Source organism: Petromyzon marinus, unplaced genomic scaffold (genome assembly GCF_048934315.1).
Source record: "Petromyzon marinus isolate PM22_M1 ecotype Great Lakes invasive population unplaced genomic scaffold, UKy_Petmar_22M1.pri1.0 PM_Scaffold_57, whole genome shotgun sequence".
NCBI lineage: Eukaryota > Metazoa > Chordata > Hyperoartia > Petromyzontiformes > Petromyzontidae > Petromyzon > Petromyzon marinus.
The window spans coordinates 174376-194353 of NW_027423579.1; the positions used below are offsets into that span (position 1 = coordinate 174376).

Below are 19978 nucleotides of genomic sequence, written 5' to 3' on the forward strand. Positions count from 1 at the left end.
GAGGAGGTGGGAGAGGGAGGGGGTGGGGAAGAGGGGGAGAGAGGGGGTAAGAGGTGGGAGGGGAAAGGGGGGTAGTGGGGGGAGGAGGTGGAGGGTGGGGGGAGAGGAGGTAGGGGGGGAGGGTGATGGGAGGGGGAGAGACGGGGGTAGTGGGGGTAGGGGGGGGAGGAGGTGGGAGGGTGGTGGGAGGTGGAGAGGGCCCCGGTCACGTGACATCTGGATCCACGTTGAAGGCTACGGCGACCAAATTGAGCATCCGCAACACAACCACAGTACATAATCACAGTACACAATCACAGTACACAACTCCAGTACACAACTCCAGAGCAACACAACAGTACATAATCACAGTACATAATCACAGTACATAATCACAGTACACAACAACTCCAGAGCAACAACCACAGCAACACAACTGCAGTACACAACAACCACAGAGCGACACAACCACAGTACACAACAACTACAGTACACAATTACAGTTCACACACCTACACAACTACAGTACGCAACAACTCTACACAACACTCCTACAAAACACAACTACACAACTGCAGTCCACACAACTACAGTACACACAACAACACAGCTACAGTACACAACTACACAACAAACGACGTCATACACACAGCTACAGTACACAACTACAGAACAAACGACGTCATACACACAGCTACACACAACTGCACAGCTACACGCAACGACCTCAGAGGGACACAAATCGCGCACAGCAACACAATGACACACATCAGCACAAACTCACACTTGCTTCAATCACATACACACTATTAACACAATCACTCACACTGCTAACACACTACCAACACATCACTCACACATGTTTATTCACAATCACTCACACCACTAACACTACCAACACCACTAACACGTTTATTCACAATCACTCACACCACTAACACACGTTTATTCACAATCACACACTGCTAACACTACCAATACACTATCAATACAATCACTCACACTGCTAACACACTACCAACACACCACTAACACACTTTTATTCACAATCACTCACACTGCTAACACACTACCAACACACCACTAACACACGTTTATTCACAAACACTCACACTGCTAACCCACTACCAAGACACTAACAACACACCACTAACAGACGTTTATTCACAATCACTCACACTGCTAACACACTACCAACACACCACTAGCACACTTTTATTCACAATCACTCACACTGCTAACACTACCAACACACCACTAACACACGTTTATTCACAGTCACTCACACTGCTAACACTACCAACACACCACTAACACACTTTTATTCACAATCACTCACACTGCTAACACACTACCAACACACCACTAACACACTTTTATTCACAATCACTCACACTGCTAACACTACCAACACACCACTAACACACTTTTAGTCACAATCACTCACACTGCTAACACACTACCAACACACCACTAACACACGTTTATTCACAATCACTCACACTGCTAACACACTACCAACACACAATACAATCACTCACACTGCTAACCCACTAACCACGCGACTGACACGGTCACATCCCATGACCACTGCCGCACCCAGGGGACGCTGATCCCTCCCAACCCACACTCGGAGCGAGACGCAGGGGAGGTGAGTGACATGTGTGTGTGTGTGTAAGGTGAGTGACATTGTGTGTGTGTGAGTGTGTAAGGTGAGTGACATTGTGTGAGTGTGTAAGGTGAGTGACATTGTGTGTGTGTATAAGGTAAGTGAGATGAGTGACATTGTGTGTGTGAGTGCGTAAGGTGAGTGACATTGTGTGTGTGTGAGTGTGTAAGGTGAGTAAGATGAGAGTGACATTGTGTGTGTGTGAGTGTGTAAGGTGAGTGAGATGAGTGACATTGTGTGTGTGAGTGTGTAAGGTGAGTGAGATGAGTGACATTGTGTGTGTGTGTGAGTGTGTAAGGTGAGTGAGATGAGAGTGACATTGTGTGTGTGTGTGTGTAAGGTGAGTGAGATGAGAGTGACATTGTGTGAGTGTGTAAGGTGAGTAAGATGAGTGACATTGTGTGTGTGAGTGTGTAAGGTGAGTGAGATGAGAGTGACATTGTGTGAGTGTGTAAGGTGAGTGAGATGAGTGACATTGTGTGTGTGTGTAAGGTGATTGAGATGAGAGTGACATTGTGTGAGTGTGTAAGGTGAGTGAGATGAGAGTGACATTGTGTGTGAGTGTGTAGGGTGAGTGAGGTGAGTGACATTGTGTGTGTGCGAGTTGTAAGGTGAGTGAGATGAGAGTGACATTGTGTGTGTGTGAGTGTGTAAGGTGAGTGACATTGTGTGTGTGAATGCATAAGGTGAGTGACATTGTGTGTGTGTGAGTGCATAAGTGACATTGTGTGTGTGTGAGTGCGTAAGGTGAGTGACATTGTGTGTGTGTATAAGGTAAGTGAGATGAGTGACATTGTGTGTGAGTGCGTAAGGTGAGTGACATTGTGTGTGTGTGTAAGGTGAGTGACATTGTGTGTGTGTGTGTAAGGTGAGTGATATTGTGTGTGTGTGAGTGTGTAAGGTGAGTGAGATGAGATTGACATTGTGTGTGTGAGTGTGTAAGGTGAGTGAGATGAGATTGACATTGTGTGTGTGAGTGTGTAAGGTGAGTGAGATGAGATTGACATTGTGAGTGTGAGATGAGTGACGTGTGTGTGTGAGTGCGTAAGGTGAGTGAGATGAGAGTGACATTGTGTGTGTGTGAGTGTGTAAGGTGAGTGAGGTGAGTGACATTGTGTGTGAGTGTGTAAGGTGAGTGAGGTGAGTGACATTGTGTGTGTGCGAGTTGTAAGGTGAGTGAGATGAGAGTGACTGTGTGTGTGTGAGTGTGTAAGGTGAGTGACATTGTGTGTGTGTGAGTGTGTAAGGTGAGTGACATTGTGTGTGTGAGTGCGTAAGGTGAGTGACATTGTGTGTGTGTATAAGGTAAGTGAGATGAGTGACATTGTGTGTGTGAGTGTGTAAGGTGAGTGACATTGTGTGTGTGTGAGTGTGTAAGGTGAGTGACATTGTGTGTGTGTATAAGGTAAGTGAGATGAGTGACATTGTGTGTGTGAGTGCGTAAGGTGAGTGACATTGTGTGTGTGTAAGGTGAGTGACACTGTGTGTGTGTGAGTGCTTAAGGTGAGTGAGATGAGTGATGTGTGTGAGTGAGTGATGTTATTGACAGGAGGTTGAGTGAATTAGTTGTGTGAGTGAGGTGAGTGATCTTATTGACACGAGGTTGAGTGGATTAGTTGTGTGAGTGAGGTGAGTGATGTTATTGACACGAGGTTGATTGAATTAGTTGCGTGAGTGAGTGATGTTATTGACACGAGGTTGAGTGAATTAGTTGTGTGATGAGGTGAGTGAGTGATGTTATTGACACGAGGTTGAGTGAATTAATGAGCGATAGTGTAGCGGTTAGCGTGCTGCTCTAAGAACCCGGCGACCCGGGTTCGATTCCCGCTCACGGCCAGCACCCAGTGACGATTATCTGAACCGGTCCTCGGCCTCCCCTAGGTCGACTCAGCCTCAAATGAGTACCTGGTGCGGTGCGTAAACATCGCCACTGGGGAGACAAAGGCGGTCGGGCGTGGTGCTGGCCAACCCACCCCCTCGTGTACCGTTGCGGCCTTCATAGGTGCTCGCTAGCAGCACTTGCCCCAAACAGTCTGTTAAAGGCTACATGGGAGATCTTTGTCTTTGCTGTGTGATTGAGGTGAGTGAGTGATGTTATTGACAGAGGTTGAGCGAATGAGTTGTGTTGAGTGAGGTGAGTGAGTGATGTTCTTGACAGAGGTTGAGCGAATGAGTTGTGTTGAGTGAGGTGAGTGAGTGATGTTATTGACAGAGGTTGAGCGAATGAGTTGTGTTGAGTGAGGTGAGTGAGTGATGTTATTGACAGAGGTTGAGCGAATGAGTTGTGTTGAGTGAGGTGAGTTGTCAGACGTCTCTGACAATTCGCTGGGAGGTGTCCGTGCGATGTTGCTTGTGCTTTGTTTGACGTTGCACAATAACTAGTCCGTAGGCGCCGTTGTTTGTATTTATTACGCTTTAAGTGGACGAAGCACACTTGCAAAAAAATTAGTGTAAAAAATGTCAAATGTTCTCCAAGTTTAGACTAACTCAGCAGGTTTTTTTTTTAAACAGGCAAAATCTGCACCGGTTTCAACCTTCTCGGTCTCATCAGCAGACTGACAAAAAAGATCACCACATTCGTTAATAGCACTGGCCTAAAACGGAAATACGTGTAACAGGACACTACTAAACGTTGCACGATGGAGCCTGATGATAGATGATGAACAGAGTGAGATACTATAATAATAGGGTTTTTCCCCTTTTTTCTGGCAACAAAACTGAAACCTTTTTACAAGGATTCATGTTACTGCATTAACCACAATATCTGCAGTCAAAATGCAAACAAAAAACATACTATGATAATATATGCATTGTCCTTGAAACTGATTGGTCCACACCAAGGGACGGCTTTCTTTTGAGCCTCGACCCAAATTGGTGCTCGACCAGATGACGCAAAAAGGTTTTAGTTTTGTTGCCAGAAAAAAGGGGAAAAACCCTATTATTACATTTTGGTACTGGCAAAGGAGGTCTAATGATGAAAGAGTGAGATACTGTATGTTAAACACATGCTGGTGGATTACATCATAATGGCAGCACGAACTAAATTTGGCAAAGACAGTGGAAGGAAAACAGCACTTTTGAATAGGTTCATAGTCCGCGTGAAGTCCATTGTGATTGAGGAATATGCTCAGTGCATTTCACGTGGTTGGATGAATTGTTAAATATTATCCATGCTCGTTGAAATTGATGTGAGTTTCTGTACCGTGTGACTTTGCTGCCTCTGGAAGGACCTGGCAGCATATTTTAAATTTGCCACGTGTTTAAGAATTATCATGCACGTACAGCATAGAAGGACATAATTTGTATTTTTATGGGAAGTAAATTGGTAAACGCGGAAAGACAAAACGTGGCGGGTCGCGCCGAATAGAGTTTGGGAAAACTTGACATAATGGCCTACTTTTCTTCATCAACTGTGAGCACAGCAGATGGCATGTATTTTACTGTTAACACACCCGCAGTATTAACCAGGGCCGCCTGCCGGTTGCGAACTTCGAACCTCTGCAGAAAGCCGCAAACGACACTTCCGCCGTGGGCTGTCACCGCCCCGACGCTGACAGCAGACCGCGGTGGGTGAACACGAGTGGTGGCGTTTCCTTCTCCGTGCGCGCGAGATGGCGGAGCGGTGCCACGCTGGTCTCGCCCGCGCTCTCGGGCTCGCCGGGACCGGCCTCGCGTCCGTGGCGCGGTGCTGTTGCCCACCTGGCCGTGTGCGTGGGCTGCTGCCCCCGCTCACGTGGCTCCCAGGCTACACGCTGGGCTCCTTGCGCATGGACCTGGTGGCGGGGCTCACCGTGGGCCTCACCGTGGTGCCTCAGTCCCTCGCCTACGCGCAGGTGGCCGGCTTACCCGCGCAGGTATGGCTGCGGTCGCCCTCCCCCCGTCCCCCCCCGCTCCCCCTCCAGGATCGCATTTCGGTGGCACATCCAGAGAGGTCGACCTGGCATTTTGTTTCGATGAGGCCTGATGGACCAGAGCACCGTGGGCACGCTGAATGGGAGGCGTTCGAGACGTGTCCGCGAAACGCATTGCGTGCAATGTCAAGGCAAATCCTGGCCTGTGAACCCAGCGCAAGATGTATTTTTCTGTAAGGTGCATGGCTTATGCTGCTTTATGCTGGTTGTGCTGCCGCTGAGAGGTTGCGTGTAATGTTCTGCTTCATGCATATGTTGGTGTTCTCTTGTGAGAAGCTTTCAGCTGCAAAGAGTTTACGTTTTTTAAAATAAATTAGACCAACATATGTGTTAATGACAGTTTTATTATCTCGAAATTATCTTATTTCAGGACACTGGGGTAAGGACATGAATACTTATGCCCTTACCCCAGGAATTCGTATTGACACATTGCAAAACAAATATAAGGAGAATCACGACATGGTGCCATTTCTAATTGCTGAAAATCCCTTGTTTTGTTGAAGCAGTGCTAGGAGTCTAACTCGGACCGTGTGAAGGTGAAAGGTGGCACAGTGGGTTCGTGAGCGAGGCTGTGCATTTCCCCTGCTGCAGTACGGCCTCTACTCGGCCTTCATGGGCTGCTTCGTGTACTGCCTGCTCGGGACGTCGAAGGACGTGACGCTGGGCCCCACGGCCATCATGTCACTCGTTGTGTCGGTGTACGTGCGCCGCGACCCCGTGTACGCCGTGCTGCTCACCTTCCTGTCTGGCGCCATCCAGCTACTCATGGGGATCCTCCGTTTGGGTAGGGACCGTTACTGTGGCCTGAGATCTTGTAATATGCGTGTGGAGACGCGCAGTGGCGGAGCCAGGATTTTCAAGTAGGGGGGGAGGGGGGGCAAACCCTCCAGCAATGAAAAACGATAGGAGTTGTTAGTAAGTAAGGACTTGTCCCTTGCTTTTTATTTGACGCGTGTGCGGCGATGGCGCAGCCATCGATCGAGGGTTGAATTCGAACCGTGAGTGATTGGCATCGCGCTCGCTGAAGGTGTTTGCCTTCAGGGAAGTCGTGTACTGTATATGCAACTGCGCACAATTCTGTGAGTCACTTATAACTGCTTTGCCATTACTTATTGCCAATTATGGACTCAGACTATTGTCCTATCATCTCATAGAGTCCCTGACACGTAATAATATGCTACACTGGCAGTGAGGGTCGCAAAAATGCCGATTTATTACTAATAAACCCCAATGATCGATTGGATCATTGGGGGGGCACGTGCCACCCCCCCCCCAACTGGCTCTGCCAGTGGAGACGCGGCTGTTGTTGTACACGTGAACATTTCTACCTTTACAATGCAATTCCACAGTGTGAATATTATGCCGCTGCCAATGTTCTCAAGGGAATTGTTTCTCTGAAATAATGTGGTCTTCTTTTGTTTAGGTTTTTTGGTCGAATTCATCTCCCTCCCTGTCTTGAAAGGATTCACTTGCGCTGCTGCAATAACGATTGGATTCAGCCAAATTAAGGTAACTGCTCAGTTATGGTAACTGCTTCACTGAAACTTGTCCTGAATGTGCATTTGTGTGTCTGTAACAAAAAAGTCCAGCGCCGCAATCAATAAGTCTTGAGTCCTAAAGGGACAGAGGGCCGACTTGTGTTATTCTCGACGTATGAATGGTGCAGGGGTCGGAAATCAAAATATTTCAAGAGCCGCAATGCACGTGAATACGAGACGGTCCTTAAAAAATAATGTCGCGAAACAGTCCTTAATGATTCGCATGCGGCTCCGGAGCCACGAGTTCCCGACTCCGGCCCATGAGGTGTACTTCCATGGTGAACTTTACTTCCATGGTGAATTGTACTTCCATGGTGAACTGTACTTCCACGGTGAACTGTACTTCCATGGTCAGGGGTCGGCAACCAAAATAACAAGAGCCATTTTTAAAAAAGAATTTCAAGAGTTGCACTGCAGTCCTTAAAGAGCCGCAGGTTGCCGACCCCTGAACTAGTGTAACGACCCAAACCACTAGGGGCGCAGAACGCCCCTAGTGGGGACAGTACGGAGGGTGCAGAGTCAGATGAACCTCATGGCGGAACCCCCGGGGTCCCATAAGCCCCCGGCTCTCGCATAAACTGCGTTGCGATGTCATTTTATGTCTGTTGAAGGCAAACGATACGGCGATCTATTCTTCTCGAAGAGCTCTACACGATGTGCTAATCAAAGTTTTGTTTCTTCTATGTATTCATCCTTGCTGCGCTTGGACGACACAACAACAGATGGTTTGCGGCGTTCATGTGCGCGGTGGGACGGAGTCACCAAAAACAATAATTAATTACGATTTTGACTTCCGTTTATTCGGGACCCCGGGATCCCGCCGTAAGGTTCAGATGGGGACAACCCAAAAGCAGCCAAGGCACTTGAGGGCAAAGGGCCTGGAGCTCGCCCTGGACAGTAAGGGTAGTTTACAGCAGGTGAGGGACAAGGGCTCTCCTTGGATATGAATTGTGGAGACAGAGTAGGGGACTAGAGGTTAACTGGCAGTAGATATAATGGCAACGAGCCCTGATGGACAGGGGATGCAGTGGGAAGCCCAGGAGGGGCGTATTGCCTGAGGCGCCAATGAGGATGAAGGTACGGGCGGATAACGGGTGATATTATGGGGGTGGGGCTCGGGTAAGAGTATAAAAGAAGAAGGGACGGATGGGGAAGGGGGGCTCGGGGGTGAAGTGTGAAGGATCCTGAAGCTGTAGAAAGAACACGACAAAGTGCGGGAGATTCTGGTGGATATGAAGAGGATCAGCGGCGGAAGTATTCAAAGGGCCTAGAGACTGGTGGACATTGGATGGTGTTTGGGTGTGGACAAGGATTTATATGTTGTTTCACACCACTGTGACAGCCGTGGTGTGTTTTATTCCTTATGAGGTTCTAATAGACCTGTCCCACTTCGAAAGAGAAGACTGTTAGTCGTCCACTAGTCACGGTGGTTGTTACACTTGCTAGGAAGGATCTCGAAACACTTGAGATCAGGACATTATTAATTGCAAGCATTCAGAGATGTGTTTGGTTGTTTGTTTTACAGCAGTTATATTGATGCAGTGCATCTTGAGCACATTGTGTATTTTTATACTAACTTTTGTCTGTTGTGCGTTGTGCACCTGGTTAGACACTCCTAGGACTTAAAGACATCCCTCAGCAGTTCTTTCAGGAGGTGTATTACACGTTTTCCCGAATCGCAGAGACCAGGTGAGCATCATATTCCTCCCTAAGCCAGCAAGCACATCCTGAAAAGAAATTTTTGTAAAAAAAATCTCCTTTTTACACACTTTATTTTAACTCACTCTGTTGTTGTATCTTGTAACTCAATTTTTTAACACACTTCCCAATGTGGTATCGACTGCAAACTTGGTATACTTATGTCATACTGATGACAATACTATATTCTATCATAAAAAATAAAAACATATTTTTAAACATTATTTTTTCTATGTTATGTTTCGGCTTGGTTCTAATTGTCCACGCTGAACTGACGTTGGCTGTAATTGGCCACGGTCCCTTACATTATGGCAAGCTTCGGGGCCACTTCCTGGAGTCGTGGAGTTCTGCCATTACTTGTACATTTAATAAAAGCGTGTTTTAAAAAAAAATTACTTATTCAGTTCAGTACATGGCTGTCAGCCACGTGGGTTATTTAACTACACGTTACCAAACTTTTCAGTGTTGTAAACGTGAGCTACGTGCCCGTGTGTGTGTGCATGCCGATGTATTTGTGCACATGGGAGTGAATGCGTCCATGTGCATTGTCCGTATAGCCAATGGGTAGCTGGTGCACAGCGGTTAGCGCACTGCGCTAAGAATCCGGCAACCAGAGTAAGATTCTCGCTCACGGGCAACATCAGTGACGATTGCCTGAACCAGTCCTGTACCTGCTGTAGGTTGACTCAGCCTCAAATAAGTGCCTGCTGCGGTGCGTAAACCTCACCGCTGGGGGAGACAAAGGCGGCAGGGCGTGGTGCTGGCCACCCACCCACTCGTGTGCCGTGTTGGCCTTCACAGGTGCTCGCTAACAGCACTTGCCCCAACAGTCTGTTAAGGCTACACCGGGGATCTTCGTCTTGGTCACCGCCAACATGAGTGGCAATGAGTGCAGAACTCGTTCCGGGCCTCTCCTAGCACGGCTCGAACAAAAACGCGCATCTGATGCGGTGTGTAAATGTCAGCAGGGAACCTTCGTCATACATTCTTTATGGCTATGCAGGCATTGCTTTACCCGTGCGATGTGCCCTCTCAGACTGGCGGATGCCTTGCTGGGCGGGAGCTCCCTCCTGCTGCTCATCCTCCTCCGCGTCATTGCCGCACGGTCCCCCATCCCACCGCCCATTCCTGTCTCCGTTCGTATCAGCAATAGCATCACCTCTATTTTTGGGACAGGTTTGTGTTCTTATTATCCAGATCAATTGATGTTATCGGAGGACTGTTTTTGTGAATACGGTAATTCCCCGATTTACGTCCTCCCGCTTTGCGTACTTTCACCCAAACATACTAAGCTTATTGATACCCAATCCCATTTTGAGATTTAGTAACGTAACCATTAAGCCCCAATTTGTTTCCTTTCTACGGCGAAATTTAGGTGCCAGATACCGCCGAATCATTCGCGTCTCTGATTGGCTATAATCTCTTTCATGTGTACTCTATAAATATTTCCCCCCCCACATACTGTATTTATGGCGATTATCTCTTATACAAGTGTAAACTATTTTTTATATAATAAACAACTAATAATACATATAGTATACTAAACAATATATCTATAAAATAGACTTACTTTTCACACCGATGGTTTTACAGTATAGATGCGCAATGGGTTACCGAGCATCCTTTCTCTTTGTCATGTAGGTAAAAAATAAAATGGCAAAAATCACGACGTTTCGGCCACAACACAAGTGGCCTTCATCAGGTGAAGGGACCGTGCTGTCATGAGGACAGCACGGTCGTGATTTTTGTTATTTTATTTTTCACCTACGTGACTTTACCGAATAGAACCAAAGAGTATGGATCCTTGCATTCACGAAAGCTTCAAATCTAGAATCGAGCATCCTTTGTTTGGGTACTGTACCACATTACGAACCGCCATCCCATCTCTTTGCTTCGATTTAAGTTCCTTCGATTTACGTTCTGGTTTTAGGAACGCATCCTGGGCATAAATCGGGGTGTGCCTATTTCAACTTAAAATGCATTACATGGTATTAGAACATAGCAGATTGGTAAATGTGGGAAGGTGGGTTTGCGTGGACTGGCGTGTCCGTGACAACGGCTGTGCTTGACGCATAAGCGCTGGCTGCGTGTGTTTCAGTGCGCAATGCGGTGGTCGTCCTGGCTGCCGCCCTTGTGGCGTTTGCCTGCGAGAGCCAGAGGCTGCACCCCTTCACCCTCACGGGGCACATTGCCCAGGGCCTACCCCCGTTCCACCCTCCTGCCTTCTCAGAAACCAAGGAAGGCACATTCATCCCTTTTTTGCAGATCGTCAGGGTAGGTCATCGCGCCGGAGAGTGGCTGTTGTTCCAGCTCCATCGCACGATGTCCGAGCCAGTTGCGGTGCTCGCCATCCCATAGTTTCATCCAATTTGATGTCTTCGGTATTTTATACATCTTGCTTTACGTGCTGAAACATGCAAGTATTACACGTGGCATGTAACCTGCTGTTGCAGGATCTGGGGTTGGCGCTGTTGGTCATTCCGCTGCTGGGTTTCCTGGAGAGCATTGCGATCGCTAAAGCGTTCGGTACTCTTGAAGCATACGAGCAAATCGCACTCGCACAGCAGTGCCACTCCACCACACACACAACAGTACCCTCAACCAACACACACACGCAACAGTACCCTCAACCAATACGAACCAACACAACTTTAAATGTCATACAGAACAAGGATATTTTTTGTCCGTTTTGCTAATTGCATTCTTTTAACGTTCAAGTTTGAGTTGGTGTTGTCGCGTGACGTTCACCTCGTTGTGAAAGTGCGGAAGACGTGCCCGCTGTGTTGTTGCACTCTTTACAGCAACCAAGAACATGTACAGGATCGATCCCAGCCAGGAACTGATAGCAATAGGTAAGCAGAGGTTTGGGTACACTGACACTGACTGTAGCACCACTACTCGCAACAACATGGCCTCACAAGCACACATGTTTTGTGTCACAAGCATTGCAGATTTGAAGTTTTCGTGACTGCAAGGATCCCTATTCTTTGTTTCTATTTCTTGCTGTGGTTGTCACACCTGATGATGATTGCTTGTGTTGCAATCGAAACGTCGCGATTTAATTTTTTTTTAAATGTTTTAATTTTATTGTTTCACCTACGTGACTTTACCGAAAGAACCAAAGAATACACAAGCATTCGCCTTTTATGAGAGCTGTTGGCTTGTTATGCGGGCCCTGGCCACGATGGTCAGCGGTGTTGCTTTTGTGCCTTGTTAAGTTGGTCACGTGTGCTTCCCTTCAGGCCTCACCAATGTTCTGGGTTCCTTCACCTCCTCCTACCCCGTCACAGGCAGCTTTGGCAGGTGACCTACACGAACCAGCACTGCTTCGTAGCATCAAAACTTCCGGGGGGGGAAAAAAAAAAAACCCAAACAAAGATCTGTGTACCATATGATAACAAAGGCACTACCATGACATAAACTACTTTATTACTGTATTGTAGTATAACACTAATGCGATTTTAACACATAACAGGGCGTGTGTTCATCTCGTACACTTATACTTGGGGAAATTTTCATCCTCCAGCGATGTCGATACGAGTCCACAGACACTTGTGGCGCCTATTACATCGCCTGCTTGTGGACTATGAAAGCAGCACCAATTCGCGTCCACACTGGGAGGCCGGACACCGTGACACTCGGGCCTTGTGCGCGTGGGCTCGGCCGCTCTTACACAAGCGGAACTCTTGTGTTGCAGAACCGCGGTGAATTCCGAGACGGGTGTGGCGACACCCGCAGGCGGCCTTGTTACAGGTATGCACAGGGGGGCAGAGTACTCGCCCTCTTCGTAATGGAGTCATAATTGATTTTTATGCATGTGTCTGGAGCAGTGGTACGAGATTTAAATTCCGCAGAGTTGAGCAGAGTTGATCCCGGGTTCGTACTTTGATGGGTTACTAGCAGTGGCTTGTCAGGTGATGTAGGCACTTGGCAGGGAGGTGGCCAGGAAATTGCAATAGTGTTGAACGTCACCCCCTCATAGATGAGGTTTTTTTTTCTCCGAGTATTCCATTTATCGCCCACGATGCCACTCAGGTTACCATTCCGCTTGCCGTTGGAAGATGGTTTTGGTTTTGCACCTGTGTGAAGCGGTGACACTGAGCTCTTCCCCAGTTTGCACCTCTGTGGGCCTTGCTCACCCCCAGCTATGGCTGCAAAGTTTGGTCGTACATGTAATGTAGATCGTTTATTGTTAAATTTGAATCACAGTTCCTATGATCACTGTTACATTGTTTTTATAGCTTTATTTTGGTTGATTTCAAAAACGTTTTGGTTTAGCCATATTTGTTTGTTATAGTACAGAGTTAAACTGATAACTTTAGTCTAAATTGTCTTATGGTTGTTATTGTTTTGCACGCAGATTTGATACACGGTGCTTTATCTGGAAGAGTTTGCCGTTTTTTCCTGGAGTTTTCTGTTACGCGCAGTCACTTTAAGATGTTTTTCTGGTTCATGTTTTTCGTTTGTCGCGGTTGCACCCGAGTCGAGAGCCGAATGGTTTCACAGGGCTACACCAAATAAACGAAAACTGAAAATGAAAAACTGAAAATGGAAAAACTGACCTGCCATGATGGCGCTGGTGACCGCGTGCAGGCGCTGTGGTGCTGCTGTCGCTCGCCTTCCTCACGCCGTGGTTCTACTTCATCCCCCAGGCCGCCCTCTCCGCCATCATCATTTGCGCCGTGGCGCCGCTGTTTGACTGCCGCATTCTGTGGAGGCTTTGGAAGATAAAAAGTAAAGCAATGTTTGTGTTGCCCGCATCCCGGTTTGAACTAGCGGTGTTTAAATCTCGGGGGCTCATCTTCTTTGGTTCTTTCGGTAAAGTCACCACGCAGAATGAGAATAAAATAATAAATTAATAAAATAAAATAACGCAATGAAATTCTCACGACGTTTCTGCCACAACACAAGTGGCCTTCTTCAGGTGAAATGAACAGACCTGTCGGGACGACAGAGCTTCGATGAACGTTGTCAAGATCCGTAGCGTCTTTTAAGCTGGTTTAGAGAAGTGAGGCACCTTGACAAAGGGGTTTACATATAAAAACAGGAGAATTTAGCATTGAAATAGCTGAGTGATTAGCTTGTGACTGGTCATAGAAATGGCTATGTTAAAGTCAAAGCTTACACATCCACAGAGGCACCTAGTACAAATCAAACAGGATAATTTAGCATTGAAATAGCTGAGTGATTAGCTTGTGACTGGTCGTAGAAATAGCTATGTTAAAGTCAAAGCTTACACATCCACAGAGGCACCTAGTACAAATCAAACAGGATAATTTAGAATTGAAGATGAATCCTTGCAGTCACGAAAGCTTTAAATCGAAATCTCGGGGCTCGTCTCTCTTATTTTTACAGCCCTGAGCTAGTGGGGAAATTCTGCATTTATATGGGAGGGGCGAATCTATTCACAGAACAACAAAGCTTACAATAACACGCATCGAATCGTCCATGTGAGAATCGATTGTTTTGGACATCTACGGATTGCAATTGGTGCACGTGTATCCTACATTGACTGGAGCGGCTACGTTCACCTCAGTAACAAAAAGGAATGAATTCTTAAATTACGATGCCAAATTGTGATAATTGAACTGCATGGGGGCATCCTTACAGGCCAAGTTCATAGAGTTACTTGTGGACCATCACATTCACCTCCTTCACAGCGGATGTTTATGGTTCCATGATGTTATTTGAAACACGATGAAGCGTCATGATACAAATGAAAAAAAATCCCCTGCAAGGTACTTAATTGGCAAACACATATAGTGTTCATGGTACGCTACTGGGAATATTACCAGATCCCTCCTGAGAAAGCACGGTTGGCTATGTATGGTGCGAATGAAGTTCACTATACATACATAAGTATATGTTGAGACTCGGCTCTCCTAAGTAAATAAGTAACGTACGTACAGCTGCACCTTGTGGCTTTCTGCTGTGTGGCAATGACCCCGAGTGCTCTGTTTCCCGCTCCTGCAGAGTCGGATGCATTGGTGTTTGTGCTGACATTTGCGCTGTGCCTGTGGGAGATCCCGTATGGGCTGCTGGGAGGGGTGGTCGCATCTCTTCTGCCCCTCCTGTACCCACTTCTACGGCCACATCTCGACGTGAGGGAGCTACGCTCGCACACCGCTCGCACACGGGCACATGCACGGCGCACGCACGCACACAGCGCGCAGGGCACGCACAGCACGTACGCGCGCGCGGGCACAGCTTCTGATGCCGCCCCCGAATATAGGCGACGCGTGCGGAGGCAGCTGTGCCGGCCTCGGGGGCCCTGGTGGTGAAGCTGCAGTGCGGCCTGTGCTTCCTGGCCGTGGAGCACCTGCGCGATGAGCTGCTCGCCCTGCAGGGTACGCGTCGCGCGCCGCCTTCGTTTCAGCTCATAGGGCACCGGCGGTGCCGTAAGCGGGCATTGAACGTTATCGCAACTCGTGACATTCTTTGCAGTGGGCTATGGAGGTTCGAGAAGCAAGTGCTGAAATTGAATCTTGAGTGAACTGTTCACCATCGTTTAGAGAAGTGAGCCCACTGAGATGCTGGTATTTGAAACAATTAAAAAGTTAAATTTTGATTTAAAGCTTTCGTGACTGCAGTAATTCATATTCTTAGTTTTTTCGGTAAAGTCACGTTGAAGAGAAACAACAAAATAACAAAATATATATAAAACAATAAAAAATTATCACGACGTTTCGACCATAACTCAAACGGTCATCATCAGGTGTGTCAACGTGACTTTACCGAAAAAACTAAGAATATGAATTAAAAAGTTATTTGTTGATGGCTAAACTAAACTTTTATTTACCAGGTTAAGCCCACTGAGAAATTGGCCTTTTTCAGAGGCTATCTGGCTACATGTGAAAGCTCATCAAAAGTGGCTTATCATATGTGGGAATTTATAGTGGTAGTCAAATATTCTAAACATATATTTCTAAATGTGGAGGGCAAAACTGGAGGACCTGGAGAAAAGCCCACACGACCGAGGGGAGAGAACGTGTGAACTCCAAATATATCATCAGGGTCGGGATGGAACCCACGACCTCCTGCATACCAGGCGAGGAAGATAACATCTCTCTAGCATGTGCCTTGTGAGTAACCCCTTACCCTAGCTTCATGTGTGTGTGCGCAGCGTCTTGCTCTGTCATCCCCGGGCCCTGCTCGGCCCCACGGCCGGTAGTGCTGGACTGCAGGGCCGTGTACATGCTCGACTACTCGTCCGTGTGCGTCCTGCGGGATCTGCTGCTCAACTTTCACAGCAGAGGCTCCCATTTGCTGCTTGCCTGTCTGCAGGTAGTGGGGTCCTTACTCTCACATTCTACTTGGGACTACTGTCAATCACACCACCACTGAGTAGATGATCACCGTGCCGGTGCGTGTTTGGAATTTTACCGAGAGACAGTTGCACATGTGGATTACGTAGCGCATGCAGTAAAGTACGTGGGCTTGGGCAGGGCACGTCGCTAGGTGGATGATGGCCGATGATCGAGAATGGTGGTGATGACCAAGAAATGGAATGCATTCGAGGGGATGACCACCAGGGAGATGGAACGTTTAAATTAGCTACTGTGCATGTGCTAGGTGGAATGCACCTCCGACTAGCACGGTTGGCTCCGTACGGTGCGAAAACACATTCTCCTGCGGAGGGAGCTGGTAGGAACGTTGGGTTGCTCGGTCAATGGCCATGGTCAACGGCGGCGTGGTGTATTCCGCAAATATGCCCGATTGTGAGGGCGGGCACAAGCCGGCGTGAGTAGATTAAACGTTGAGTTTTGTAAGGGCACCACGGGGTGACCAGCCCCTCCCCACCCAGCCCCACCCCTCCCAGCCCCCACCCAGCCCCACCCTCCCCACCCAGCCCCTCCCCACCCTCCCCACCCAGCCCCTCCCCACCCTCCCCTCTCCACCCAGCCCCACCCCTCCCATTTTTGGATGCAGGATGGACGGACGGACACAATAATCCCCTGTGGGCTGGTGGTGTAACCAGGAGGTTCCTACACAGTATAAGTTCAGCACACATACATTGTTACATTGCAGAACCATGATAAACAGTGACGCATTGGTTAGGCCTTCATCCAGCAGTGGATTGATCATGGCTAATGATGGTGATGTTTAGCGAGTGCTTTGATTTTAATGTTTCCACATTTCTGTGATGCTCTCTTTCCTTGAGTTTTGCTTTTTTTGCTCCACAGTGTTTGTCCATAAGAGGCGAGTCTCCCTTGACCTTGAGTTTCCATGAGCTCTCACCTGGTCACAAGCGAAGGACTTACGTGGTTTATGTTTGCGGTGGTGTCTTTTGTGTAGCCGCAAGTTCTTGACGTTCTGTGTCGTTCCGAGGTTGACTGCGAGCCATTTGCAAGTGTGGCGATGGCAGAAACGTGGCTGTCAGGTGTGTGTGCATTTTTATTATCCCTCGAGAGCGACAATTTACCTGCCTGTTTACTCGTGCTGCATCGAATCATTAATTAATATCCATTATGCATCACATCATATGGGGACTGAATAGTGTAAGGATAAAATGTAGTGAAAATCCAATAAACTTCTGCAGGGGTGGAAATCACAAAATGTGTGATGTGTAGTGAATATATCGTTAAGTTATCTGAGTCACGTAACTATAACTTATTGAAGTGTGGCGTTCAGCTCATCGCTTTCTGGGTGGCTTGAGGTAGGATAAAAACAAGTGTAAAGGCAACATCGAGGATTGGCTGTTGAAAGATGTGAAGAGACTTTTTGCTATAAAACTGCAGTGACCACATAATTGACATTTACAACATATTAATAATTTTGCTGCAATGCTACTTAAAGGGGCTTTCAGACACAAATCTTCACATTCAATACCCTAGACTGGACCATCTTGTTTAAAATCACTTGCAAGTTACTGTTGTTGGATTCTATACACCGTCAAACGTGTACGTGATTTTGGTGTCTTTTGACGGCTGTCATTTTAAATCTGTCATTTTGCTGCCAGCCCTAACTTGATATAGTGTTTGCAGAGCCGATCTCTGGCTGTGAATGACTCTTGATCTTTCGTTCATGTAAAATAACAGCACTGCCGGTTTTTTTCAGAACAAGAATGCAAAGAAGAGAGAATATTACATTGAGTTCCTGAAGAAATTGTTTAAAATTTTACCCTGGAACACAAAACTTTTATACATGTTTTATTGTGTATATTAGAAGCTAATCTTTTAATGTAATGTATTAACCTGTGAGACTTTGTGATGCTGAAATATTTTTTGCACAGAAATTACACAAAAGCTGCAACAACATTCTTGTCACTGTCGATATTACTTTAAAATAAAGGTAAGCTTATGGCTAAGGCCAATGCACTGTGTTTGTGCACTTTGCCTCCTCGAGACGAAAATTATGGGGCAGTTATGGGGCAGTTGTGGAGAGAGTGGAGTAGTTCCCATAACTGGGCAGTGTGCATATGACCAGCTCTGGTTTGGCAGCAGAGGTGTCACTCCGAATCAGTCAAGCAGCATTATCATTTCATCAGCTCCATAATGCTGTGTGGAAGCTGCCTGGTCTGTCTCTCCATACAAAGCTCTTGGTCTTCTCGGCCACAGTCATTGTGTCCCTTCTGTATGCTTGTGAAATGTGGAGCCCTCTAACGGACTGTCGGCGCTGGTTAGAAACATGCAGGCTGGCCTGTCTACAATTCATCCTGGCTTTATCCAGGCTGGATTGTGTGAGGAGCTAACACATCCTTGAAATATTTGAACGCATTCCCATCAGTGAGCTCCTCCGGTGGTCAAGGCTGTGTTGGCTGGGTCATATAGCCCGCATGCCCATCCACCACATGCCTAAGTAGTTTCTGTTTGTCTTGATAGAGGGGGCTAAATGGGTGCGACACGGACTGGAAAAAGAGATGGACTGATGCGGTTCAGCAGGATGTGGAGCTGAGTGGACTTGCCGAACACTGGTACTAGCGATGTAAAGTTCTGCCTCTATGGAGGAGGCTCATGAAGGACGCTATTAGGCAGTTGGGGGCAGTCGCCCTCCAGCAACAGCGAAGGGCAGACCAGTGACAACGAGTGGAGCACCATGCGGCTAAAATGCAGCAAGTTGGCACAGTAAGGGCCACAGCTGCTGCATCTGCCGGTCATCTCAGTCCACCCATGGCACCTGGGTCTGTCCCATGGCCTGTCACCAAGCCTTTGACACTTCACATGGACCTGGAGTGCACATGGCCTGGCACATGCACCGTGTAGTCGTGACCTCCACTTGGTGGCGAATGGCAGCTGTTGTGAGGCGGTGTGTGGTGAGTTGAGTTTGTGGTGAGGTGGTGAGGAGATTGTGGATGTGTAGACTACTGTAGAGCGTGTATAAGACAGTGGGGATTGGTGGCACAGTGGTTAGCACTACGCTGCATATGATCCTGGCAGAGGCCTAAGTTCGATTTCCTCCCACGACCACCAACACCAGTGACGATTATCTAAACCGGTCCTGGGCCTCCCGTAGGTCGACTCAGCCTTGAACGAGAACCTGGTGCAGTGTGTATAAAGCATCAGGACCGGTGAGTCAAAGGTGGCTAGGCATGCGTGGAGCTGGCAACCCACAATCTCGTGTGCCGTGCCGGGCTTCATAAGTGCTTGCCAACAGCATTTGGCCCAACAGTCTGTAAAGGCCACCAGGGGTAATGACGATGACGATGGTGCGCTGTTGGCAGTGAAATATGGAAGTCTCCAGGCGATAGGTGTGGGACAGGAGCTGTGTGAAAGGGTGCGACTGGCACGGGACGTGAACATTGATCTGCCAAGATTTGTTCCGAGTCTCCCCCGCGCCAGATGATGGTGAGAGAGACGAAACAGGAGTCGGAGGCCACGTCAATTATTTGCCGGTGGTGGTGATGATGATATCGTCTGTTTCAGTTGGGGCTATTGCCATTCCTCGGTGATGGTGGTTATGGCGGTGATGGTAATGAGGATGAAGGGGACGTGAAGGCAAAGTTGGGGTTCAGGGGACGTTTAGTGGGGTCGAGTGGATGCTCGGCGTGACCCACGGGACGTTCGTAAGGGCCCAGGGGTCGTCCGGTTGGGCCCGGGGCAACTTTGGTGGGGTCCGAGGGGAGCCTCTTGGTGCCCAGTGGACGTTCCGTGTGGTTCAGGGAACGTGGGTTTGTATCTGTGAGTATTGCAGTATTTATGTTGTGGGTTTAAAGTTTAGTACAATAATTGTGTTCAAGGTGCAGT

General features: G+C 47.7%; 1 protein-coding gene across 2 annotated transcripts; it reads left to right on the plus strand.

Annotated features, from left to right (window-relative positions):
- Window positions 1-191: 191 nt before the first annotated feature.
- Window positions 192-18108, plus strand: LOC142923484 (sodium-independent sulfate anion transporter-like). 2 transcript variants are annotated; one of them, XM_076064624.1, is made up of 17 exons: window positions 192-1630; window positions 5153-5502; window positions 6151-6343; window positions 6983-7068; window positions 8707-8786; window positions 9832-9971; window positions 10894-11069; window positions 11249-11321; window positions 11597-11647; window positions 12038-12098; window positions 12493-12548; window positions 13389-13529; window positions 14769-14896; window positions 15028-15142; window positions 15919-16079; window positions 17091-17175; window positions 17853-18108. In XM_076064624.1, exons 2-17 carry the CDS (start codon window positions 5260-5262, stop codon window positions 17885-17887), a joined length of 1824 nt encoding a protein of 607 aa, XP_075920739.1. In that variant the 5' UTR covers window positions 192-1630; window positions 5153-5259; the 3' UTR covers window positions 17888-18108. The 2 variants fall into 2 exon arrangements, with proteins under 2 accessions (XP_075920739.1, XP_075920740.1); XM_076064625.1 differs by having other exon boundaries at window positions 5260-5502.
- Window positions 18109-19978: the final 1870 nt, after the last annotated feature.

Bases quoted from the DNA above. Each gene is read 5' to 3' on its own strand.
- LOC142923484 (XM_076064624.1), top strand. From the start codon at position 5,260: ATGGCGGAGCGGTGCCACGCTGGTCTCGCCCGCGCTCTCGGGCTCGCC. The intron at 11,648-12,037 runs GTAAGCAGAGGT...GCTTCCCTTCAG, and splicing joins CCAGGAACTGATAGCAATAG to GCCTCACCAATGTTCTGGGT. The intron at 14,897-15,027 runs GTGAGGGAGCTA...CCCCGAATATAG, and splicing joins TTCTACGGCCACATCTCGAC to GCGACGCGTGCGGAGGCAGC.